This window comes from Hyla sarda, chromosome 4 (assembly GCF_029499605.1).
Source record: "Hyla sarda isolate aHylSar1 chromosome 4, aHylSar1.hap1, whole genome shotgun sequence".
NCBI classification, from domain to species: Eukaryota; Metazoa; Chordata; class Amphibia; order Anura; family Hylidae; genus Hyla; species Hyla sarda.
In genome coordinates, this window is record NC_079192.1 from 137,616,193 (window position 1) to 137,642,943 (window position 26,751).

The window sequence follows — 26,751 nt, forward strand, 5'->3', positions numbered from 1 at the left end:
TTGATTTAAAAAGTTTTCCACCGGAGTACCCCTTTAAGATCAGATGGGAGGGAGTAAAGACTTTATATGCACACAGATGCTTCTAGGAGTTCATAGTGCTCGTTTCCTATATTTCAACGCAACCCTGTGATTTATGCAGTAGATTTCCTCAGGGAAGATGGCTGAATGACTTCTTGCTCATGACCACTGTTAGATGATGTTGGATGAATCCAAATTTGGCAAATATCTAAACTTTTTTTTTTTTTGTAGGCATTTTACTCTAAAATTGTGTCCTGCCTGCTGTACAATATTTATAAACCATTTAAGGCTTACATGTCATGTTTGTGAAAGTGGCTTGAAGATGGGCATGGCTTACTGCTTGGCAAAAATATTGGTGCATTTCTATTCCACTTGGTGTAGAAAAAGTGACCTACTTCTAGCCACTATGAAAGTTAAAGGAAAGTGACCATTTTTAAAAGTTGCCACGACTGGGCTGTTGCATGACAGCAGGGCTTGTGGTCTAACTACCAGGAACCGTGAAACCTCACATTCTTGTAGTGTAACCTCTTAGTTGCCGTGGTCAAATTGTGATTTGTGGTTTCTAAACCTCAGCATTAAGGTGACATGATGACATGGGATGAAGATGGGTTTCCATGGCATCAGAAGTCTCCCATTTTTGCAGTATTTTTTTTTTTTTGTCCACTTTGATAGGGATTAAGATTTTTCTTAAACTTTCTTTAACTTATTTGCACCAGTTGATTTGGAAAAAAATAAATTTATGTTTCGCGGTTGCTCTTCATTGGGGGGCACAGATACTGTTTGGTTTATGCTCTTGCCACTAGGAGGCTCCTCCCTGGCAGGATATACCTGCCCACTGGAAGTGAGGTAATCAGTTTCAGCTAGTGTCAGTAGGAGGCAATACACAGGTCTGGGAGCTCCCCAGACCTGGTCTATTACTTTATTATCTTCTAGTAAAGTATGTCTAGTTAGGTTCTTTTTCCTTTTTTTATTTTCCTAGGTTGGGCAAAAGGATCATGGTGGTATCTGATCTGTCACACGCAACAAAGGGACACGGAACACAGAGTATGGGCCGTCAACCCCTTATCGCCAACGGTCAGCGCCTGTAGGTTGTACCCTTGGTTCGGGTCCCCCACTGCCCCTGCTCTCCTCGATATGGCAGCATGGCATGAGGCAGTGTGGCCTAATGCTGGCTGAAGACATCAAGGGGTGAGTATGTGAGGACAACTGCGGTGAGTATGCGCCCCCCCTCCCCCCCCACATTCCCCAATGAATGAGCAGTGGTAGTAGACCCCTGCTTCTGGAGGTGCCCCACTGCTAGTGCGAGGTGTCCGAGGGAGTGATCCAATTTATACTATGGACCCTATACCAGTAAGTCAGACGGTGGTCTGCGTGGTTCCTTCGCCGCCTGTCACTTATCACATGGCTGCTATATCCACAGCTGGAGTTCCGATACCCCACTCATAGTGCGCGGTGTCCGAAGAAGTGACCTGGATGTGTAAGGCTGGGGTTTCCCGTACCTTGCTACTGGTGTGCGGTGCGGATTCCGAATGAGTGTCCCTGCAGGCATTAGGGACTGTCTGCCAGTCAGCCAGACGTTGGTCTGCATGGCCTGCTACACTACCAGGTTGCCCATCGGATCGGCTGTACGTCAGTACCCCTCTTTTGGTGGCAAGGTTTGAATGTGTGCCCCTGCACGCTCAGGGATCCTCTTCCAGTCAGCCAGACGGTTGTCGACACGAGTCTCCTACCTTGTGCTTTTTGCACAATGGCAGAAGTTCAGGTAGCCTACTTGCATGCTGGGATTCCACATGGGTGACCCCAGGTCTTCCAGGGGCCCTATACAATCAACTACGTAGTGATATTTGCAGGATCCCCTACTCTATCGGGTCCCTCTCCACATGCCTGCCACTCTCAAGGCTGGCGGCTAGTGACCCTCCTTTCATTGTGTAGTTTTATACGCAGTGACTCTGTGTTCCTTGGTCCCTATGCCAATTTGCTACGTCTGTGTTTTGTGGCTTCGGTCTTGGTGCCTCTCTGTTTTTGTGGGGTAGCCGTTTCTGTGCCCCTATGTATACAACAGACGCTGTGTGCTTCTAATGCCCACCGCCCCTCCTTTCCAGTGAGGTATACCTCGGGCCTTCCTGTGGTGCTATTTCCTCACATCTCCTGCGATTGAGCACCTCTGTTCTGCCATGGGGCCTACTGGGGCAACACAGGCTATTCAGACAACTCCCCCCCTGTATCTCCTTGTTTCCCTCTTCAGGGTGCCTCAGTCGCCTGCTCTGCTGCCTTAGATGATGGCTAGGATGGCTCAGTTGCCACGGCATCAAGCCCCCCCCCCCCATGCCTCTGTATTTTGTCGTAGGGGTTGCTATGTTCACCCAGCTTTTTGCCCATTGCCGCGGAGTGGTGTTTGCGTCACTGCTGGGCAGTGTCTGCAACCTTCTACAGTACCTGGCGCACTTTGGCATCTCCCCTTTCACAGTGGGTACAGCGATCAGGGGGCTAGGCACAGTATCCTGGCGGGATGTTGCTTCGGAGTGCTCTGGTATTTTCGGACCGCTGGGTTCGAGGCTGGTTTTCCCTGTCCATCCCCTCTTCGCTTATGTCTGCGAGTGTTGGGGGTGTCTCTTTTTATGGGCAACCTCCTTACGGTTGTGCTGTGCCTTTTTTTTTCCTCTAGATCTGCCTCCTGGTCATTAGGGCCTTGGTGATGGTTCCAGTCTCTGCAGGTGTCGTGCTCCTGCCCAGTCTTACCTGCGACCTCCCCTCCCGCCTTCTGATCGGTCTTTCTGTACCAAGATTTTCTTGTTTTGTTAGAGAAGTCGGTCTCCTGGACCGTTTTGTGGATGTTGGGTTTGCTCACCCTACAGGTTTGGGACTTCTGTGGGAGTCCCATGTCGGTCGCTCAAATATTCCAGGATGCTCCTTCTCGGGGCATTCCGCTCCTTGTTAGGCCACCTTTACTTTCCTTCTCCTTCGGGGACCACGTCTTACTGGGCTCGCGGTCGTTCCAGTCAGCCAGATTACGCTATTCTGGCCTACTTCACCTTAACCGTGGATGTGTTTCCTGGTCACTTTCACCCCTACCCCCCGACCCCCCCCCCCCCCCGCTGTTCAGGCTTGTCTTTTTCTCGGACTCCGCTCTTCCTCCCGGGTGCTTGTAGCATACCTCTGGGGCAGTTTTTTCGTTCTGGTCATCACTCTCTTATGCAACAAGCCTCTCTGGAGCTGATTTTTGTCTTACTTTTTTCAGTGTTTTTTTTTCCAGTGGTTTCGGTCTTCTCCCTTCTGCCCACAGCTCTCCCGGGCATTTTTCTTGCCATATTCTCTTGAATCTTTTACTTCTCCGAATGGGGTTCTCTTTTGTGCTTCCCTTGGTGTTGTTTTCTACCTCCTCCAGGTTGGTTGGGCCCAGCGGGCCCTCAAGCTGCCTGTTCTTGTCTATGTGGCCCATGGGATTTGAGTCTCCACTAGGGATGGTCCCTTCCTTTGCGTCTTGGTCCATCTCCATGGGCGGTGAGCACTGACCCGGACGCTCAGCTTTCGTGCTCCGGTTGCCTTTTGGCCTGGGGTCTTGTGTGCGGGCCTTCCGGACGACTGGAGTTCGGTCTTCGGGCTTTCTCCTTTCTTCTGGTAGTTGTTCTTTCTCTTCCCCCCCCCCCAGGGATTGCTTTGGTATGTCCCAACCGTATCTGCCCCCCCCCCCCCCAATGAAGAGTGACGAGAAAAGGAGTATTTATTTATTTTTATCTTTTTTTTATTTTTTATTTTTTGTACTCGCCGTAAAATCTCTTTTTTGTTGCCTTCATTGGGGGACACATCACCCACCCATTACTTCAGGTGTTGTCCGGGTCATCTTTTCCGACTATGGCGTTTTATTTGAAATTCCTTCTAGGGTCCTTCGGACGTATGTCCTTGTTGGCTTCTCCTACTGCTTTGTGACAAAACTGATTACCTCACTTCCAGTGGGTGGGTATATTCTTCCAGGGAGGAGCCGACTTTTTTTTTTCCTAGTGCCAGTGCCTCCTAGTGGCAAGAGCATATACCCAACAGTATCTGTGTCCCCCAATGAAGGCTACAAGAGAGATTTTACGGTGAGTACAAAAAAATCTCCTTTTTCCAGAAGGGTACCCCTTTAAGTCTCTTACCCAAACAGCCAGCCCTGAGATGACAAGTACACGCTTCCTTTTCTATTGCCCCATAGTACACAAGACTTCTCCCTCTTACATTGCTACTCAAATAATATCCAGCATGAAGTAAGATAACAGATTCCCCCATGTTTTAGTTTTACATACACACACAATGGACTTTTTAAGCGTAGAAGAGGAAAGCTATTGGTCTGTCAAAGCTATTATTATAGTGATCTTTGTAAATTCCCCAGTAAGCTTTATCTTTAACTCTAGACTGTAGACAATCTTTACTGTATTTTGTTTGCCTGCAGTTTCATATGGGGATTTTTTTTTTCTGTTTGTATATATACGTATTGTACAAATCTGAAAAACTTGCCTGATCCTTATTATGCATGGAGGCTTACATGCCCAGTGGGCCTACTCCGGCATAGATAACGCTCAGACACGTCTTTATCTAGTGACTGTCAAACTAGGTAGGCAGATGCAAGTGTGCCAGAGGCAGCATTAAGGAGGTCATGGATTGGAATTACCAGGGCTCTTGCTGTGGTGAGGAACACCCCTGGGTAATTTTAACCATAATTTGCATATTTACATAAGGGCTTATCTCTCTAATGGAGGGAACTATTGATATAAAAAATGGTAGGGCTAGGCATAAAAATTCTGGGAATATCTAGCCATGTGCTTATTTACACCCCTGGTTTTCTGCCGACAGGCCCTGCTTCTCGAGAAACGCAGCTTATGATGTGTAAATACCAAACAGGCACTGCCATTATTTCCCTGTCTTCACAAGGGCTTCATTTTTAAAGCTTTGACTTTTTATTACATTGTATTGTTTATCCCATCCTTGCCAAATTTCTGTGTATTTACTGTGAATGTTACAGCAGGAAATGCCTCTGACAATGGCAGATATTCAAGATACTTTCTGCTTTGAGGAGCTATCTGTCTTGTATTACATATAAATAAAACATTACAGTCATGGCCGTAAATGTTGGCACCCCTAAAATTTTTCAAGAAAATGAAGTATTTCTCACAGGAAAAGATTGCATTAACACATTTTGCTATACACATGTTTATTCCCTTTGTGTGCATTGGAGCTAAACCTAAAAAGGGAGGGGAAAAAAAGCAAATTGGACATGTCATCACACCAAACTCCAAAAATAGGCTGGACAAAATTATTGGCACCCTTTTCAAAATTGTGGATCGATAAGATTGTTTCAAGCATGTGATGCTCCTTTAAACTCACCTTGGGCAAGTAACAGGTGTGGGCAATATAAAAATCACACCTGAAAGCAGATAAAAAGGAGAGAAGTTAATTTAGTCTTTTCATTTTGTGTCTGTGTGTGCCACACTGAGCACGGACAACAGAAAGAAGAGAAGAGGACTGTCTGAGGACTTGTGAACCAAAATTGTGGAAAAATATCAACAATCTCAAGGTTACAAGTCCATCTCCAGAGATCTAGATTTGCACGGTGCGCAACATTATCAAGAAGATGTCAAGGCAGGATAGTCCGGATGGGGAATAAGCAGCCTCAAACAAGTTCAAAAGATATTCAAGCTGTCCTGCAGGCTCAGGGAGCATCAGTGTCAGCACGAACTATTCGTCGACATTTAAATGAAATGAAACGCTATGGCAGGAGACCCAAGAGGACCCCACTGCTGATACAGAGATATGAAAAAGCAAGACTACATTTTGCCAAAATTAACTTGAGTAAGCCAAGAGTGAGCTTTTTGGTAATGCACATCATTCTACGGTTTACCGAAAACGGAATGAGGCCTACAAAGAAAAGAACACAGTACAGTGAAATATGGTGGAGGTTCAATGATGTTTTGTGATTGTTTTGCTGCCTCTGGCCCTTGGTGCCTTGAGTGTGGGCAAGGCCTTGTGAAATCTGAAACAAAAGACAGCGCTCCGTAGTGTGATAACATAATTACACAGGGGGGGCTCAGGCAAAGGTGACTGCAGCCGCTCCACATCCAAATCGATACAAACAATAGAAATTAACCTCCAGCGTGGCGACGGATTTCAGCGCCCTGAATCCCGTCGCAACACTGGAGGTTCATTTTTATTGTTCATGAAATCTGAGGATTACCAATGGATTTTGTGTTGCACTGTACAGCCCAGTGTCAGAAAGCTGGGTCTTCCAGCAGGACAATGACCCCAAACATACATCAAAAAGCACCCAGAAATGGATGGCAACAAAGCTCTGGAGAGTTCTGAAGTGGCCAGCAATGAGTCCAGATCCCATTGAATACCTGTGGAGAGACCTTAAAATTGCTTTTGGGAAAAGGCGCTCTTCCAATAAGAGAGACCTGGAGCAGTTTGCAAAGGAAGAGTGGTCCAACATTCCGGCTGAGAGGTGTAAGAAGCTTATTGATGGTTATAGGAAGCGACTGATTAGTTATTTTTTCCAAAGGGTGTGCCACCAAATTTTAAGTTAAGGGTGTCAATAATTTTGGTGTGACGTTATGTCCAATTTTATTTATTTTTTTTCCCTCCCTTTTTTTGGTTTAGTTCCAATACACACAAAGGGAATAAACATGTGTATAGCAAAGCGTGTTACTGCAATCCTTTTCTGTGAGAAATCATTTTCTTGAAAAATTTAAGGAGTGCCAACATTTATGGCCATGACTGTAAGTACACTGCTCAAAAAAAAATTATAAAGGGAACACTAACATAACACATCCTAGCTCTGAAAGAATCAACTAATTGTATGAAATACTTTTGTCTTTACATAGTTGAATGTGCTGACAAAAAAATCACACAAAAATTATCAATGGGAATCAAATTTATCAACCCATGGAGATCTGGCTATGGAGTCAAACTTAAAATCAAAGTGGAAAACCACACTACAGGCTGATCCAACTTTGATGTAATGTCCTTAAAATAAGTCAAAATGAGGCTAAGTTGTGTGTGTGTGTGTGTGTGTGTGTGTGTGTGTGTGTGTGTGTGTGTGTCCCCTCCACGTGCCTGTATGACCTTCCTACAACGCCTGGGCATGCTCCTGATGAGTTGACGGATGGTCTCCTGAGGGATGTCCTCCCAGACCTGGACTAAAGCATTCACCAACTTCTGGACAGTCTGTGGTGCAACGTGGCATTGGTGGATAGAGCAAAACATGAGATCCCAGATGTGTTCAATCGGATTCAGGTCTGGGGAACAGCCAGTCCATAGCATCAATGCCTTCCTCTTGCAGGAACTGGTGACACACTCCAGCCACATGAGGTCTAGCATGGTCTTGCATTAGGAGGAACCCAGGGCCAACCCCACCAGCATATGGTCTCACAAGAGGTCTGAGGAGCTCATCTCTGTACCTAATGGCAGTCAGGCAACCTCTGGCAAGCTGTGGGGCCCCCCCTAAAGAAATGCCACCCCACACCATTACTGACCCACCGCCAATCCGGTCATGCCAATCCGGTCATGCCAATCCGGTCATGTTGCAGGCAGCAGAACATTCTTCTGTCACATGTGCTCAGTGTGAACCTGCTTTCATCTTGGTGTTCTCTGGCAAATCCCAAACGTCCTGCATGGTGTTGAGCTGTAAGCACAACCCCCACCTGTGGACGTCCGGCCCTCATACCACCCTCATGGAGTCTGTTTCTGACCGTTTGAGTGGACACATGCACATTTGTGGCTTGTTGGTGGTCATTTAGCAGGGCTCTGGCAGTGCTCCTCCTTGCACAAAGGCAGAGGTAGCGGTCCTGCTGCTGGTTTGTTGCCCTCCTACGGCCTCCTCCACGTCTCCTGATGTAGCGCCTGCATGCTCTGGACACTACGCTGACAGACACAGCAAACCTTCTGGCCACAGCTCGCATTGATGTGCCATCCTGGATGAGCTGCACTACCTGAGCCACTTGTGTGGGTTGTAGACTCGGTCTCATGCATTCAAAAGTGACCAAAACATCAGCCAGGAAGCATAGGAACTGGGAAGTGATCTGTGGTCACCACGTGCAGAACCACTCCTTTATTGGAGTTGTCTTGCTAATTGCCTATAATTTCCACCTGTTGTCTGTTCCATTTGCACAACAGGATGTGACATTTATTTTCAATCAGTGTTGCTTCCTTAGTGGACAGTGTGATCTCACAGAAGTGTGATTGACTTTGAGTTACATTGTGTTGTTTAAGTGTTCCCTTTATTTTTTTGAGCAGTGTATATGGGCTTGTGTGTTTCCATGCAGAAGTCGAGTTGAGAAAGTTGATAATGCCTCTAAATTGTTGCCATGATCTCTATTCTACAGATGAACAGTTAAATAACATGGGAGACAACCCTGCTTTTTGTTGCTGTGAAAACTGTATGCAGCAGATTGAAAATTATAAGAAGGACTGTCAAGAGCTTCGAAGCAAACTGAATAAAGCCTGTCGCCACCTTCAGCAAGCAGTGAAAGACCAAAAGTTGAAAGCAGAGCAGTATAAAGGTGAGTACATTTTAATAGCAGTTTGTCCACTTTTACATTTCTTCAGAGTTCTTCTAGAGTTGGGGGACATGAGTATTTTAACCACTACCAGTTTCTTAATTATTTTTTACCTTTTTTGTGTAGTGCTTAAAGCGCAACTGTCATGAGTTTTTAGCCCCCCAGACTACTATAATGTTGTTACAGATGTCCATAACATGAGTGTAACCATACCTTTTTATCTTTTTTTTTTTTTCCTCCTTTTATAACTTATTAAATACATTTATCTAGCGGTCTGGCACAATCGGATAGGCATGGCTTGGGGTTCGCAAAGCCCCGCCGCCACACCTATCTTCTCATAGGTTTCCCTTCCCACAGACTACCGCACCTGCGGCTAGCGCTCTGGGTCACCACATCCAGCACTAGTCTCCATGGGAATTTTTCCTGCGGGCGCATGGATTGAACCTGTCTTATCGTGCCAGGCAGTAATCTTGCCTGTCACCCATTCTCTGCTGCCGCTTCAGTGTCTGGCGCTCTGATACCCCACTACTAGTGCAAGGTATCCGATGGAATGACCCATTGTGTTCTATGGAACCATACCAGTAATTCAGACAGTTGTCCACATTGTTTTTCTCTGGCACAGTCTCTCATCCCACAGCTGATGTATCTACGGGAATGACTCGTTGTCTACTATGGGCCATACCAGTAAGCCAGACAGTGTCTGCATGGTTTCCTACAATGTATACAGAGAAATTGGAGTTATAACACCACCTTAAGTATAAACGTATAAATCTTTATTGAAAATGTTTTACATAAAAAACATATAAATGCAAAAAAAGTGAAGTATTGCAATGGAAATCCAATACAAAAATATCTGGCGCAGAGTAAGAATAGTACATACAAATGAGTACATAGAAATTGTCCACACACTATATGTAGCAATCTATGGAATAACACAGTTTAGCCACTATGGGCTATCCATACAAATGCTGCATAATAATGTATCAAAATTAGCTAGTAATATAGCCTAGAACTGGTGTATAGCCAGGTCTGAGAGTGCATAGTGAAAAACAATGATATTGGGGACAACATATCTAAGTACTCAGTAAAAGTCAATGTGTAACCTACCCATGTGGGATAGCGAACTATGCGACCGACCCCTACGATCGTTTCGGTTTCCCTTTTTCCAGAGGGAGTACCTCTGGAAAAAGGGAAACCAAAACGATCGTAGGGGTCGGTTGCAGAGTTCGCTATCCCACATGGGTAGGTTACACATTGACTTTTACTGAGTACTTAGATATGTTGTCCCCAATATCATTGTATTTCACTATGCACTCTCAGACCTGGCTATACACCAGTTCTAGGCTATATTACTAGCTAATTTTGATACATTATTATGCAGCATTTGTATGGATAGCCCATAGTGGCTAAACTGTGTTATTCCATAGATTGCTATATATAGTGTGTGGACAATTTTTATGTACTCATTTGTATGTACTATTCTTACTCTGCGCCAGATATTTTTGTATTGGATTTCCATTGCAATACTTCACTTTTTTTGCATTTATATGTTTTTTATGTAAAACATTTTCAATAAAGATTTATACGTTTATACTTAAGGTGGTGTTATAACTCCAATTTCTCTGTATACATACATTTATGGAGTTCCCCTGTCCTTGACAGGATTAGTACACACTCCCCTATGGGTGTCATTGGGGCACATAGGAGTGTATGGTGTATTTTTTAGGACTTTGGTATTCATGGTTTCCTACAATGCCTGTCATGCATCAAAAGGCTGATGTATCTGCGGTTGGAGTCCCGGTACCCCACTGCGGTGCCAGGTGCCAACGGCATGACTCACTGTCTACTATGAACCCATACCAGTAAGCCATACAATTGTCTGCATGGTTTTCCACACCGCCTGTCACCCATCATTCGGCTGACATCTCTGCGGTTGGAGTTCCGGTACCCCACTGTGGCGCGAGGTGCCGACGGAATAACTCATTGTCTACTATGGACCCATAACAGTAAGTCAGTTGTCTGCATGGTTTCCTACACCGCCCGTCACCCATCACGCGGCTGACGTCTCTGCGGTTGGAGTTCCGGTACTCCACTGCGGTGCAAGGTGCCGATGGAATGACTTGTTGTCTATGGACCCATACCACCAAGTCAGTTTTCTGCATGGTTTCCTATAACCCTCTGTCACCCATCACATGGCTGACGTTCCTGCGGTTGGTGTTCCGGTACTTCACTATTTGTGAGGTGTCCGTCGGAGTGTCTCATGGTCCCCTCTGGACCCATACCAGTAAGTCAGTCAGTCTGCATGTTGGCCTACACGGCCTAGCATACATGAACCGGCTGATGTCTCTGTGGCGGGAGCCTCGGTACCCCACTGTTTTGCGTGGTGCCGACGGAATGGCTCGTTGTCTACTATGGACCTGTACCTATTAAACAGGCAGTGGTCTGCATGGCTTCCTACGCCACCTGTCGCACATCACACGGCTGATCTGGGGCTGGAGTTCCGGTACCTCACTATGGTGCGAGGTGCCTGCCGGAATGACTCGTTCTTTACTAAGTTTCATACCACCACGCTGCACTGTGGCCTGCATGTTTTCCTCGGCCGTCCGGCGCGGCTGATAGGTTTTCGGCTGGAGTTCTGGTTCTCCACTGCTGTCGGTGGTATGCACGGAACTGACCCAGAGTGTTCCACGGACTCTATAGGGATGACAGAGCTGCTTTTCATGGCTCCTCTGCCTCCCTCTATCTCCAGAGGGTGGGGGTTCTGTCCATGGCTTCTAGGCCTCCCCGCCTTCCCACCTATGTCAATGGGGCACAGTTATCGGCTATCTGCCTGTTCCCTTCTCAGCCGGTCCGTTGTCTACATGGTTTCTGCTGCCATCGGTCCCTGACCTCAGGGCTTCTTTGAGCATAGCCGGGGTTTCCGTTACCCTCTGCTGGGTGTGGACATTCCTTCGGCTATTGGGTGTTCTACACCGCCTGGTCACCCATTGGTCGGACTGCACTCAAGTACCCCACTTTATAGGAGTCACCGTATGTGCTCAGGGATTCTATTCCTGCCGGACAGTTGGTTTTCCGCATGGCTGACTACTACGTCTGGTCAACTTCTGGTCTGGTCAACAGTGGACGGTAGTTCAGGTACCCTGCTGCTAGGGTGTTGTTTTTAGTGTCATTCCGTGTTGCTCCCTGGGCTTTTTTCCAGGCTTCTCATATTGAGTTGCAGGGTTACCTCTGTCTACCAGTTGGTTTCTCTCTTCATTGGGTGTTTCCGTATGAGTGACCCGGCGTGACCATGGTCCCTATGCCACATAGCCAGACCGTGTCCGCATGGTTTTCCTAATCCACATGGTCACCTTCCTCTTTACAGTCGTTGCGCGGCTGTAGCCCGATGTCTCTTCCAGGTGCAGTTCCGCAGAGTGTGTACCTGTGGGTTCTTGGGACCCTTTCTACCTATGAGTCAGTCTATGTCTAGGGGTTCCTGCTCCACATACCTTCTTCATTGAATGTCTGCGGTTTTCTGTGTGTGCAGTCTTGGTACCTCACTTCTATCGTGAGGTCCCTATGTCTGTGTCCCCACGTATGCTAGGGCCGCTCTGTAGGCGTGGAACCCACCTTTCATTCTGTTCGGTGGCATAAGCCTCTGGGTTTCCTGTGATTTTGTTTCCGCAGTCCTGTGACCATTGAGCACTTCTGTTCCGGCATGGGGCCTGCGGGAGCGACAGTTAATTCAGCCTCTCCCTATGTCTACAGGTGTTCTTCCGGGTTTTCTGTCCGGGTGCCTTAGGCACCTACTCTATTGCCCTCTTCTCCATCGGGGTTGGCTCTCAACACGTTTTGTGTTTTTTTTTTTCCCAGCTCCGGTGTGCAGGCTTCCGATCCCTCTGGGGACTCTTGGTGGCCCCTCCAGACGGCGATGAGCTGCCGCTGGGGCCTGGGGGCTTTGCCCATCCAGCGCTTGTCCCATGGCTGTGTGGCAGCATTTCCCTGTTTCTGCTGTGCCTGTCGCACTTGCCAAACCCTTTCCACAAGGGTTGTGGGGATCGGGGTGCCTGGCATAGGTCGCTACTGGTGTTTTCTTTCACGCATTTCACCACCCTTGTTTTTTCCCTCCTCTAGAGGGACTATGCTGTCGTTTTTTTTTCCTGCCGCCCAGCTGATGTTGTGTCGCTCACTCCCTATATAGGTGGGTTATGGAAGGGCCCTTGTCTTTTGCCAAGGGCATTCAGCAGAGCTTTTTACTGTCTAGGCCTTCTTCTATTTGTTATCTACTGATGCTTACGCAGCCTTGACTCTCTCCTCTGTTGGAGGAGTTTGTGCAATCTCCATGGAAGGGTTAGTTCTTCTTTCCCCTTTTTGTCTGGGTCACTGGTGCCGCACTGACACCCAAGTCTTCTGGCGTACTCCTTCCTGCGGCCAAATCCTGGAAGTCCCAGCTGGGTTCTCCTTGTTCCCCCCTCCTTTCCCGTTCTGCGGGATCTTGTTTTCGGAGTGCTCTGGTCCGCTCAGACCACTGAGGCCTATGACTTGTTGGTCCTTGGCTTGGGCTCTGTCCTAGGATGCTGTGGCGTGCCTTCTCTTCAGGCAGCTCTTTCAGTTGGACCTTGGTGCTGGTTCCGATCTTGGGCATGTTTTTTTTGATTCAGCCCAGACTCCACCTGTGAGCCTATCAGACAGGGCGGTTTTGTTCTCTACTGCGCTCCTTCCCTTCATGTTTGTACATGGAAGTTGTCGTCTGCCTTTTTCTTGGCATCCTAGTCCATCTTCCTGGACGGGCGATCTTCTGGGAGCCCAACTCCTGGTCTTAGTTTGGCTCCGACCTGGGGGCTCGTCCGCAGGCCTGGTGGACACGTGAGTTTAGTCTTGGGACTGATTCCTTTTCTCTGGTGGTTGTTTTTCTCAGTCATGAGGATTACTCTTCAAAGCCCGATGTGGTGGACGGGTTAGTATCAGCCATTAGGGACACCTTTCATCTGGAGGACCCTAATCCAGAAGTCTTCTTTTGCCGATCTCAGCGTGCTCCCAAGGCGTTTAGCTCTCATGCAGAGTTTGACACCGTGCTGGACGCTGCCTGGAATCACCCTGTGAGGCGTTTTCAGGGAATCAAGAAGGTGCAAACATGTTTTCCCTTCCCTCAGGACCTGGTCACTAAGTGGACGGTTCCGCCTAAGCTTGACCCACCAGTTACCCGCCTGTCCAAGTCCACTACGCTGCCCCTTGCGGATGCAGCATCCCTTAAGGATCCGGCGGACAAGAAAATCGAAAATTTAGCGAAGTCCGCATTTGAGGCCGTTGGGGCCTCATTTCTCCCCTCCCTCTGTCAGATTGGGCTTCCCAGCTCCGCCAGGGGGCCCTTGCTGGAACTTCAAGGGAAGAACTGGCAGAAGCGGCTCTCAAGCGGGCGATTTCCTTTGTTCAGCCAGTTTGGAATCCGCTCTCTGTTCAGCATTTGCGTCGGCCAACTTGGTTGCGATTCGTCGCGCCATGTGGTTGAAAGCGTGGGATGCCGATGCTGCGCTGAAGAGGTCTCTGACGGAGCTACCCTTCTCGGGTTCCCGCCTCTTCGGAAAACGTTTGGATGAGATTATTTCTGAGGCTACGGGAGGTAAGAGTTCTCTGTTTCCACAGAACAGGGCTCGGCGCTTGGAGCCCCGCCGAAAGTCGACTTCCTTTCGGTCAGCCGCTCCGAGTCGCCTCTCCAAACAGGCGCAGCCCCCTCCTCGCAGAGCACCCTCTTTTAGGGCACGTCCATCATGGAAGTCGAGCAACCGATCTGGAGGTTTCGCTGCCAAATCAGGTACCTGTAAGCCTGCCTCTTCCTGTAAGGGCGCCCCCACCCACGTCGTTTGCTCGGGTGGGAGGGTGGCTGTCTCTTTTTCAGGACATCTGGCTGTCTCAGGTCCAGGATGCCTGGGTGCGAGACATTATTTCAGGAGGCTACCGCATAGAATTCTCTTCTCTCCCAAGACACCGTTTCTTTCAATCCCGCCCTCCTCAGTCCCCTCCCTTGGCAGGGGCTTTTCAGTCGGCTCTGTGTTCTCTCCTCTCCCAGGGGGTGATAGTGCCGGTTCCTCCGGGGGAACGCGGGTCAGGGTTCTATTCGAACCTCTTTGTCGTTTCCAAAAAGGAAGGCCCATCCTGGACCTCAAGTTGCTCAATCGCCATCTGAGCCTCCGTCATTTTCATATGGAGTCCCTCCGGTCTGTGGTGGCCTCCATGGACCAGGGCGAGTTTCTTTCCTCAGTGGATATCCGAGATGCCTATCTCCACATTCCGATCTTCCCTGCGCATCAGCGTTTACTTGGTCACGCAGTGCCGGTGGGTCATTTTCAGTTTGTAACGCTCCCGTTTGGTCTAGCCACGGCTCCCAGGGTCTTTACCAAGGTCATGGCGGTGGTCATTGCCATCCTTCGCACACGGGGGATCTCCGTCCTTTCCTACCTGGACGACCTCTTAATCATGAATTTGGATCGCCTGAGGCGCCCCGCCCTGGTCCCGATTCGCTTCTGCATGGAGGTCCTGGGCCGTATGGTGGCTGCCATGGAAGCAGTCCCCTTCGCCCAGTTTCATTAACGTTCCCTCCAGCTGGCCATTCTGGGCAGGTGGGACAAGTCCCCTTTGTCCCTGGATCGCAGGATTCTCCTGCCCCTGGCAGTACGTCAGTCCCTTCTCTGGTGGCTCCACTCTCCCCTTCTTCTTCTGGGGAAGTCTTTTCTTCCCCTCCAGTGGCATGGTCACCACCGACGCGAGCCTCATGGGTTGGGGAGGGGTTTTTCGGGACATGACGGTCCAGGGTCACTGGTCCCCCGGGGAATCCCATCTCCCCATCAATATTCTGGAGCTTCGGGCAATCTTCCTTTGCCTCCTCCATTGGGAACATCTCCTTCTGGGTCGACCGGTCCGGGTTCAGTCGGGCAATGCGACAGCCTTTGCATATATCAATCGCCAAGGCGGCACCCGGAGTCGCTCGGCGATGGAGGAGGTCTCCAAGATTCTCCTCTGGGCCGAAGCTCGGGTCCCTGCTCTGTCCTCAATCCACATCCCGGACGGGGACAATTGGGAAGTGGACTTTCTCAGCCGTTCCTCGGCGGATCCGGGGGAGTGGTCTCTCCACCCGGAGGTGTTTTCACAGATTTGCGATAGTTGGGGGACCCCGGATGTGGATCTCTTCGCATCTCGCCTCAACAGAAAGGTTCCCCTCTTTGTAGCAAAATCGAGGGATCTCCTGGCCCTGGCGACAGATGCTCTGGTCATCCCGTGGATGTCCTTCCGACTCCCTTATGTTTCCGCCTCCTCCCCTCCTGCCCAGGTTTCTGAGGAAAGTCAAGGTGGAGGGAGTCTCCGCCATTCTAGTGGCCCCAGATGCGCGTGGTCCGTCTGGCCGATGACGTGCCGCTGCGCCTACCTCATCGTCCCGATCTTCTCTTTCAAGGTCCCCTTTGCCACCCCAATTTATTGTCTCTGCATTTGACGGCGTGGAGGTTGAAACCGCGGCATAGTATGGATAACCGAGGGGTTATCCATACTATGCTTCAGGCATGCATACCTTCCTCGGCCAGGTTCTATCACCGCACTTGGAAAGCTTATTTTCGGTGGTGCGAGGCGCAAGACTTCTCTCCAGTTATTTTTTCCCTTCCATGTTTTATTGCCTTTCTTCAGGCGGGGCTGGATCAACGTTTGACCTTAAGTTCCCTTAAGGGTCAGGTGTCTGCTCTCTCTAGCCTTTTCCAACAGCAGTTGGCCTCTAATTCCCATGTCCGCACCTTTTTGCAGGGTGTGGCCCGCATGGCCCCTCCTTTTTGGTCTCCCACACCTCCGTGGGATCTCAATCTGGTGCTTGGAGCCTTGGGGGAGGCTCCTTTCGAGCCCCTTAGGGGGGATGCCTCCCTTCGTATTCTCACGTGGAAGGTCGCCTTTCTCATTGCTATCACTTCTATCCGGAGGGTCTCGGAACTGGCGTCACTTTCCTGCCGTTCCCCACTTTTGGTGCTTCATCAGGATAAGGGGGTTTTCCGTCCACCTCCCTCCTTCCTGCCCAAGGTAGTTTCCTCCTTTCATGTAAACGAGGAGATCGTTCTTCCTTCCTTTTGCCCCTCTCCTTCCAATGCCAAGGAGCGTTCTCTTCACACCCTTGATGTGGTCCGGACAGTCCAGATTTATCTGTCGGTCACCTCCTTTTTTCGTCAGGGGGACTCCTTCTTCGTGATTCCTGAGGGTAGTCGTAAGAGTCTTCCGGCCTCCAAGGTGACCATTGCTCGGTGGATTCGCTCGGCCATTTCCGAATCGTACCGCCGCAAGGCCAAAGTGCCACCCTTTCGGGTGACGGCGCATTCCACGCGTTCTGTTGGGGGTTCTTGGGCTCTCCGTAATAGGGCTTCGGCCCTGCAAAGTTTTATCAAGTGCATACTTTTGCATCGGCTGATGCTAGTTTGGGCCGCAAGGTGCTGCAGGCGGCAGTAGCATCCTCCTCTGCTTGATTTGGGTTGAGTGTTTTTTCTCCCCACCCTGGGGACTGCTTTGGTACGTCCCACGGTCTGTGTCCCCCAATTCTCGGAGGATCCATTGGGGGACACATCGCCCACCCACAGTTTGGGTAGAGAGTTTCGTTTGTTCTGTCCGAGAGGTGGTTCGGGGTTTTTCTTTCGTCTGGTTCTCTCTGACTTTTGCTGGTGTTTTCTCTTTTTTTGTCAGTTGCCTCCTATTGCTTTGAGACTGATAAGCTCAGTGCCAGTAGGCGGGGTATAGCCTGCCGGGAGGAGCAGACATATATATATATTTTTTTTGCCTAGTGTCAGCGCCTCCTAGCGGCAAGAGCATATACCCACGGTCTGTGTCCCCCAATGGATGCTCCGAGAGAGAGATTTTACGGTAAGCATAAAAAAATCTACTTTTTTCCCCACCCTAGGGGACTGCTTTGGTACGTCCCATCAGTTAGGTGTCCCCCAATGAAGAGCGTCAGAAAAGGAGATTTTTGTACTCGCCGTAAAATCTTTCTCAAAGCTCTCATTGGGGAACACCGCACCCACCCGTTTCTTTGTCTTTTTTCCGGATTATTGTTTCCGATTCTTGCGTTGTGTCTCCAGGATTCCTTTCTAGGGACTTGTCGGACGTATTTCTTGTTGGCTTCTCCTACTGCTTTGTGGCAAAACTGATTGCTCCTCCCTGGCAGGATATACCCGCCCACCTGCAGTGAGGTAATCAGTTTTGTCACAAAGCAGTAGGAGAAGCCAACAAGAAATACGTCCGACAGGACCCTAGAAAGGAATCCCGGAGGGACAACGCAAGAATCGGAAAGAATAATCCGGAAAAAAGACAAAGAAATGGGTGTGTGCGGTGTCCCCCAATGAGAGCTTCGAGAAAGAGATTTTACGGTGAGTACAAAAATCTTCTTTCCCCTATTACTCATTGTGAAAGTGTAAAATTTGGGGACAAACCAGCATTTTAGTGAAAATGTAATTTTTTTTTTTTTTTACATTTACACATCCGACTTTAACGAAAAGTCGTCAAACACCTGTGGGGTGTTAAGGCTCACTGTACGCCTTTTTACGTTCCTTGAGGGGTGTAGTTTCCAAAATAGTATGCCATGTGGTTGTTTTTTTTTTTTGTTTTTTTTTGCTGTTCTGGCACTATAGGGGCTTCCTAAATGCAACATGCCCTCCAAAAACCATTTCAGCAAAATTTGCTTTCCATAAGCCAAATGTGACTCCTTCTCTTTTGAGCATTGTAGTGCGCCAGCAGAGCACTTGATGTCCACACATTGGGGGTATTTCCATGCTCAGAAGAAATGGGGTTACAAATTTTTGGGGGCATTTTCTCCTATTAACCCTTGTAAAAATGTGAAAACAGCATTTTAGTGAGAAAATAATTTTTTTCTCGTTTACACATCCGACTTTAACTAAAAGTCATCAAACACCTGTGGGGTGTTATGGCTCACTGTACCCCTTTTTACGTTCCTGGAGGGGCGTAGTTTCCAAAATAGTATGCCATTTATTGTATATATATATTTTTTTTTTTTTGCTGTTCTGGCAACATAGGGGCTTCCTAAATGCGACATGCCCCCCAAAAACCATTTCAGCAAAATTCCCTTCCGATCTCTCTAGTGCAACCGCCGAACACTTTACATCCACAAATTTTGGAGGGACTTTTCCTTTTTTACCCCTTGTAAAAATTCAAAAAATGGCTCTGCAAGAACATGCGAGTGTAAAAAAAAAAAAAATATGAAGATTTAGAATTTTCTCCTTCACTTTGCTGCTATTCCTGTGAAACACCTAAAGGGTTGATAAACTTTCTGAATGTCCTCTTGAATACTTTGAGGGGTGCAGTTTTTATAGTGGGGTAATTTGTGGGGTATTTCTAATATGAAGACCCCTCAAATCCACTTCAAAACTGAACTGGTTCCTGAAAAATTCCGATTTTGAAATTTTCTTAAAAAATTATAAAATTGCTGCTGAACTTTGAAGCCCTCTGATGTCTTCCAAAAGTAAAAACATGTCAACTTTATGATGGAAACATAAAGTAGACATATTGTATATGTGAATCAATATATAATTTATATGGAATTTCCTTTTTCCTTACAAGCAGGGAGTTTCAAAGTTAGAAAAATGCTAAATTTTCTACATTTTCATAAAATTTTGGGATTTTTCAGCAACAAAGGATGCAAGTAACGACAAAAATTTACCACTATGTTAAAGTAAAATATGTCACGAAAAAACAATCTCTGAATCAGAATAAACGGTAAAAGCATCCCAGAGTTATTAATTCATAAAGTGACAGTGGTCAGAATTGCAAAAAAGTGCTCAGTCCTTAAGGTGAAAAAGGCTCAGTCCTTAAGGGGCTAAAAGTAACACTTTTTTGCAGGGCACCCTAAACAGCTTTCAATGAACTATTGGGTTCCAGGGAATAATGATTAGGAAATAATGTTCTGAAAAATCTATGGTTTTTCAACCTCCTGGGTGTTCCCAGACTGACGGTAAACAGATTTAGAAAATAGTGTAGAATAAAAGGTATATTATTAGTGTTCCATTCCAATGTTTTATATTCTAGAATGGAGTATGGTGTAAGATATCAGTGCCCAACAAGCAACAGTATTACTCCTGCTTATTGTTCTAAATTGGTACATACATGGATTCAATTTTAACTTTGAGTTATTTAACAGCACCTTAATGTGTTTGAGAATTTCCATTTGCCACTGTCATTATAATGCTGCATAGATAACGTGTGACTGCATAATACTGCATAGATACAGTTTTCATATCATTTCAGGTAATGAAATTTTTACCCAAACGCTAAGGAAGGAAAATGCTGAACTTCATAAAACTCTTGAGGAAATGAAAAGCAACAGCACATCACAAAGGTAAGGATTTTTTCCCATTATTTACTTTCTGCTTATATTAGTAATTATGCATGCTTTACTAGTACTCCCATCTTTTAAAGTTATCCCCTATTCACAGGATTGTGGATAACTAGCTGATTGCAGGGGGTCCCAGTTCCATCTAGTCTTAAAGGGTACTACCTCTCATCAAATAAACTTTTGATATATTTTAGATTAATGAATGTTGAATAACTTTCCAATAGCATGTTAATGAAAAATATGCTTCTTTATATTGTATTTTTCCCGATCAGTCCTGTCAGCAAGCATTGCTGACTCATGTTGGAGTCCTAAACACTCAGAGCTGCCAGCCTGCTTTGTTCACAGCCAAGCAGGCTGTGAACAAAGCAGGCTGGCAGCTCTGAGTGTTCTCCTTTGTGAACAAAGCAGACTGGCAGCTCGTAGTGTTTAGGACTCCAGCATGAGTCTGAAATGCTTGCTGCCAGGACTGGTTGGGAGACCCCTAGTGGTCATTTCTTCAAAATGGAAAATTAAATAGAAAGAAGCATATTTTTTTAATAACATGCAATTGTAAAGTTATTTTGCATACATTAATCTATAATATATCAAAAGTTTTTTTGATGAGAGGTACCCTTTAACTTGTATTATTTCCTCTTTATTTTTATCTTAGGATAGATATGTTTATTCAAGGCATGCTTACATTCATTTATTCTGGATTTACCAACCACATTTTCTGGATGGTTTTTCCAGGCATCTACTACTTTCCATAATATATTTTATAATTTGGTTTCACAGTCTCTGATTGTGCTATTTATTTTTTTCATTGTAGTGCTCAGCCAGAGGTAGGTTCAGGGGAGAAGGGCTGTGTTCTTTGCAGCGGAAATGCTCTAGAAGAGATGCGTGCTCAATATATCAAAGCTGTGGACAAAATAAAAAGTAGGTCAACACCCATTATTATTATTTATGCCTCCTAAAATATAGCAATCTTACATTTTCTGACACTAGTTTCCACTAGTTTCCACATTGAAAGAATCTTTAACAGCCCTTGTTTACTAAGAGTCAAATCTGTGCAGAAAAGTGCAGCAGACTACACTATTCTGTCCATCAGAGATTTCGTAAATCTGACGGACTCCTACATGAATCCTGTATGAACAAATAAACAGTTCTAAAAGTAATGTTGATTGCGTTACTGTGCAATAAAGTCAGCTGAGGATTTGTACTGTTACTATGGAAAATAAACAAATTCAATCTGTCTCTGGGAACAATTGTTTTTTTTTTTCCCCTTATGTTTTGTGCCTGCCTGCCCAGCCAATGAGTGGCTGCAACGATGGTGTTTTACCTTAGTCAGTGATTAGCTGAGCAGGGAGTTCATGCTAAAATTATGCAAAATCCAGAACTAGGAAGTAGCAGTGATGAGTGGGGAGTGTAAGACATCAGACCAGGTGCTGTGGTGGATCAGGGTAGATCTCTATATTTAGCATGCCCCCAGGAAAATACTAAGCATTTCTGTCCCTTTTTAAACGCCATTAAATTCATAAACTCCATTAAGTTTTTAATGTTATCTTGTTCTTTTACCCCGATTGAGGTCAGTGGATCTTTTTAAAAATTGAAGTTTAGCATCCTCTCTTTAGTGTCTTTTGGAATCGAATTTCTTTTCCCAAGATGTGATGAAATTACTAATAGCTTTTGTTCATGTTAACCTAAATGACCTCGGTTTTAGGTTTGTTTAGACTTTTTTTGTTTAGAGGTTTTTATTTCCTCCCTTTTTATATACAGATGACATGCTTCGGTACATACATGAAAGTAAGGGAAGAGCAGCTGAAATGTTGAAAAATGAAGTTTTAAGAGAACGACAAGAAACTGCTAGGAAAATGCGCAAATATTACTTGACCTGTCTGCAGCAGTTACTTAAGGATGATGGCAAGAATGAGGGGTGAGTGTGCCATGCACCAAAAGGTTTATAACTTCATATAGCAGCAAGTTTTATTTGCCAGTGCTACTATTTTAGGTCAGCTTGCTAAGGCGGGCCATTCACATTATATAGCTAAAGGCTGAATGTTTGTTCTTTCTCTCCAAACTTTCTCATATACATGCTCATTTGACTTGAGTTCTGAATAGGGAGAGAGGAGGAAATCTATGTCAGACTTCTTTGGATGCTTATCTCCATTCAGAACAATGGGTTTGGGTATGTTGAAATCCAGTTTTCTCTATCGGCTCCATTGGGGGACACAGACCGTGGGTGTATGCTGGTATGCTGCTGTCTCTAAGGAGGTGTGACACTATGGTAATAAAAAAGTCAGCTCCTCCCAGCAGGATATACCCGCCTTCAGGCTCTGAGCTAGTCAGTTTAAGCTTAGTGTCTGAAGGAGGTGGACATGGTCTGGATTTTCCAGACCAGGTCTTCTGATTTTTTATTTTCCTAGTATAGGGACGTGTTAGTTTTTTTATTCCTTTTCTTTTCCGTTTTCAGGTGGGGGCTCAGGGACTCCGGTTCCCTGTTCCCCCATTGCGAGTAAGGGGGCACAGACATTGCGTATTTACGCTGTTCACCCCCCCTCACCAACGGTCTGCGTCTGGGTGGTACCTCATGGGTCCTGGTCCCCCATTTTCTCTGCTCGCCTCGCTTGCGCATAGCAGCCAGGCATGATGCAGGGACAAAAGCTGACTGAAGACTTCACTGAAGAGGTAAGTACTTCCCCCCTTTTTTTTTCTCCATAGGTACGGACTCGCAACCTCTGGAGACCCCCTGTTTTTGGCCCACCTTCAGTTATGGGGCTTGATTGCAGGGGCTGCACTTTATGCTGGGGGAGCAGTGGCACCTGAGGGGGCATATAGTCAAAGGCACATTACTGTGTGTGTGTTGGTACAACTACTACAGCGCCTTATATGCGGCTGTCATCCGTGCCGCTGCTCCGTTTTTCGTTTTGCTTGCAGCGCCTTATCACAGCTGATAGCCGCGGCGCTGCTACGAGCCGGGCGCTTCAGCGCCAGCTTACTTTCGCCGGCAGCCTCTGCCGGCGTTTTGGCCGCCCGCTCTATTCCCCCGAGCGCATTTACGGCTAGGCAGGTGCACTGTAATACCAAGATGTCTGGCTCTGCTGAGCTCACTTGCCCTGCCTGCTCCACTGCTCCCCCAGACCCCCTGATTCCCCTTCGGTCCCAGTGGGTTCAGCCGCTCTTCCAGCCTGGGTTTCTTGCCTGACCCAGTATATGGCTGACTTGACCCAAGTCTCCCGTTCGGTGGCTTAGGCCTCCCGGGAAATGGTGTCCGCCTTGAAGGGGTCTTCCCTGCGCAGGACCTCTGAGAGGGCCCGCTCCTCGTCTCCCCATACTTCACGCTCTCATAAGCGTGCTAGGGGTGCCTCGTCTGACTCTTCCATTGAGTCTTCTGATAGACGTGAGCGTTCCCCTCGCGGGTCCCGCCCCCTTATCTTCTGGGCACAAACGTCGCTCCTCCAGAGGATGTTCTCGGAGTCGCCGCTCTGCTACGCCAGAGCCGCGTACCCGGTCTGGGTCACCCCCCTCCAGGACTGCCTCTACTCATTCCCATTCCCCTGGTGAACTGGTGGACGAGGCTTCCGAGCCGGCATCTGACTCAGAGGACCGCTCATACTCTATTGCAGAAGAGGAGGGAACAGATAAGGTAGGGTGAACCCCGCCCAAGGAATCACTAGGGCATCCACGGCCAGAGCCTGAGGGTCCCGGGACTTGGACACATTGGTGACAACTATAAGAGACACCTTTCACTTGGAGGACCCAGGATCTTCAGATGTCAATCCAGGAGTATCCTTTCATCGTGCTAAGCCAGCACCTCAAAGGTTCAGCTCTCACGCTGACTTTGACGACATTCTGGAATCCGCATGGAAACATCCAGACAAGAGGTTCCCGGGAATCAAGTCAGTTCAAGAACGTTATCCATTTGACAAGGACTTTGTCGCTATGGTGGTTTCCCCTCCCTCAGTGGATCCACCAATCTCCCGGATCTCTAAGGCGACTACACTGCCTCTGGCAGATGCCGCTGCCTTCAAGGATCCCGCGGACAAGAAGGTCGAATCTTTAACGAAGTTCGCTTCTGAAGCAGCTGGCTCTTCTCTTCTTCCCATCTTCGCCTCGACATGGGTGTCAAAGGCCCTGTCGGAGTGGTGCCAAAAGCTCCATCAGGATATCTCAGCGGGATCCCCCCCAGAGGATCTATCTGCTCTGGCTCTCCAATGTACTAAAGCTGGGGACTTTCTGTGCACAGCTTCTATGCAGTCAACCCGTTGTTCTGCCTTTGCTGTTGGTCACCTAGCGGCTCTCCGCCGCTCTATGTGGCTTAAAGCTTGGAATGCGGATGCCGCTTCCAAAAGGTCTCTCACTGAGCTTCCCTATACAGTTGGCTGTCTTTTTGGCAAACGCCTTGATGAGATTATCTCTGAGGCAACGGGAGGTAAGAGTTCCTTGTTACCTCAAAATAAGGCTCACCCTACTTCCCAGAGGAAGTCCTTTTCCTTTCGGACCTCTGGCCCCAGTAAAGGGTCCGGGCAAGCGCCCTCGCGGGACAAGAAGGCTCCCTCGTTCCGGGCAAGCCCGTCTTGGAAGTCAGACTCCAACCGGTCCAGCTGTTTTGCGCCCAAATCGGGCAACTGCAAACCCACTTCTGCATGAAGTGAGGCCCCCACTCGTGGTTTCTTTTCGGGTGGGAGGTCGTCTCCTGTTTTTCCGAGACATCTGGACTTCGCACATTCAGGACTCTTGGGTCAGGGATGTGGTGTCCAATGGTTACCGAATTCGCCTCCCTTCCGAGGGATCGCTGTTTTCGATCCAGGGCCCCCCGGTCTCCTCCTCCTGGCGAAGCAATTTCGAGCGGCTCTCCAGTCTCTGCTTCTCCAAGGGGTTATCATCCCCGTTCCTCCAGGGGAACGTTTTTGGGGTTTCTATTCAAATCTTTTTGTGGTCCCCAAAAAGGACGGTTCTGTGCGACCAATCCTAGGCCTCAAGCGTCTCAACTGTCACCTTCTTATCCGCCACTTCCGAATGGAATCCCTCCGTTCGGTGGTGGCATCCCTGGAACAAGGAGTTTCTTTCATCGGTGGACATCAAGGATGCCTACCTCCATGTGCCAATATTTCCGGGCCATCATCGGTACCTCCGCTTTGCGGTTCCGGAGGGGCGCTTTCAATTCGTAGCCCCCCCCCCCCCTTTGGTCTTGCCACGGCTCCTCGGGTCTTTACCAAGATCCTTGCGCCAGTGATGGGCCTGTTATGCTCGGGAGATCTCTGTGATACCCTATCTGGACGACCTTCTCATCAAGGCTCCAACCAGAGCCCAGACTCTGGAGAATCTGGACGTCACTCTCCACACTCTGACTCTCTTCGGGTGGATGGTCAACCGGGACAAATCAGTCCTCTGTCCTACCCAGTCTCTAACCTTCCTGGGACTTCGATTCGACACGGCCTCTGCCCGAATTTGTCTTCCACCGGACAAACGTCTGGCGCTCCGGTCGTGGGTCTGCTCCCTTCGGACCCAGGTATCAATCTCCATCCGCACTTGTATGGAAGTCCTGGGTCAGATGGTGGCAACTATGGAGGCCGTACCCTTTGCCCAGTTTCATTACCGCCCCCTTGAACTGGCGATTCTCTCTCGATGGAACAGGTCTCCCCTGTCCCTCAATCGTCAGATTGTTCTCCCTCGCAGGGTCAGTCAGTCTCTGCTCTGGTGGCTCTGCTCCCCCCTTCTTCTCCAAGGGCAGTCCTTTGTTCCCCTTCACTGGCAGGTTGGTACAACGGATGGCAGCCTGTCGGGCTGGGGCGGTGTGTTCAGGGATTGGACGGTTCAGGGACCCCCGGAGACCCTTCTTCCGATAAACATATTGGAATTACGGGCGATTCTTCTTTGTCTTCATTGGGAGTCCCGTCCTGTCCGCGTTCAGTCAGACAACGCCACGGCCGTGGTGTACATAAATCGTCAGGGCGGCACTCGCAGCTCGGCAGCCATGGCCGAGGTGACCAAGATTCTCACCTGGGCGGAGAACAAAGTTCCGGCCATTTCGGCGATTCACATTCCGGGAGTGCTGAACTGGGAGGCGGACTTCCTCAGTCGGTCCTCACCCGACCCCGGCGAGTGGTCTCTTCATCCGGAGGTCTTCGCACAGCTCTGCGAACTCTGGGGCATTCCGGATGTGGACCTCTTCGCGTCCCGGCACAATCGGAAGATTCTTCCGTTTGCAGTAGGTTTCCTCAGCGAAGATTGCTGAATGACTTCTTGCTCATGACCACTGTTGGATAATGTTAGATTAATCCAATTTTGGAATATATCTAAACATTTATTTCTAGGCATTTTACTCAAAAATTTTGCCCTGTCTGCTGTACAATATTTATAAACCATTTAAGGCTTACATGTCATGTTTGTGAAAGTGGCTATAAGATGGGCATGGCTTACTGCTTGGCCAAAATATCGGCACATTTATGAAGGTTCATTTCTATTCCACTTGGTGCAGAAAAAGTGACCTACTTCTAGCCACTAGGAAAGTGAAAGGAAAGTGACCATTTTTAAAAGTTGCCAGGACTGGGCTGTTGCATGACAGCAGGGCTTCTGGTCTAAAACCTCACATTCTTGTAGTGTAACCTCTTAGTTGCCGTGGTCAAATTGTGATTGTGGTTTCTAAACATCTGTCACCTCGTCGGCATCAAGGTGACATGATCTCTGGGATGAAGATAGGTTTCCATGTTATCAGAAGTCTCCCATGTTTGCAGTATGTTTTTTTTTTTTTTTTTGTCCACTTTGCTGGGTGTAGAGAGGCAGCGGCACCTGCACTCTGCTCAGAATATTGAGGAGAGAGGAGCTCGGCGAGTTGTCTCGCCGTCTCCATTGCACGCAGCAGTGCAGTAGGAATAGAGAATTTAA

General features: G+C 47.9%; 1 protein-coding gene across 3 annotated transcripts in view; it reads left to right on the plus strand.

Annotated features, from left to right (window-relative positions):
- CEP152 (centrosomal protein 152) overlaps positions 1–26,751 on the plus strand; it is a 98,323-nt gene that overhangs the window by 65,952 nt on the left and 5,620 nt on the right. For all 3 annotated transcript variants that reach the window (XM_056572264.1, XM_056572266.1, XM_056572265.1), the window contains exons 23-26: positions 8,370–8,546; positions 19,800–19,890; positions 20,696–20,802; positions 21,643–21,799. In XM_056572264.1, the coding sequence (XP_056428239.1) occupies positions 8,370–8,546; positions 19,800–19,890; positions 20,696–20,802; positions 21,643–21,799 (532 nt within the window). The remainder of the gene's footprint in view (positions 1–8,369; positions 8,547–19,799; positions 19,891–20,695; positions 20,803–21,642; positions 21,800–26,751) is intronic.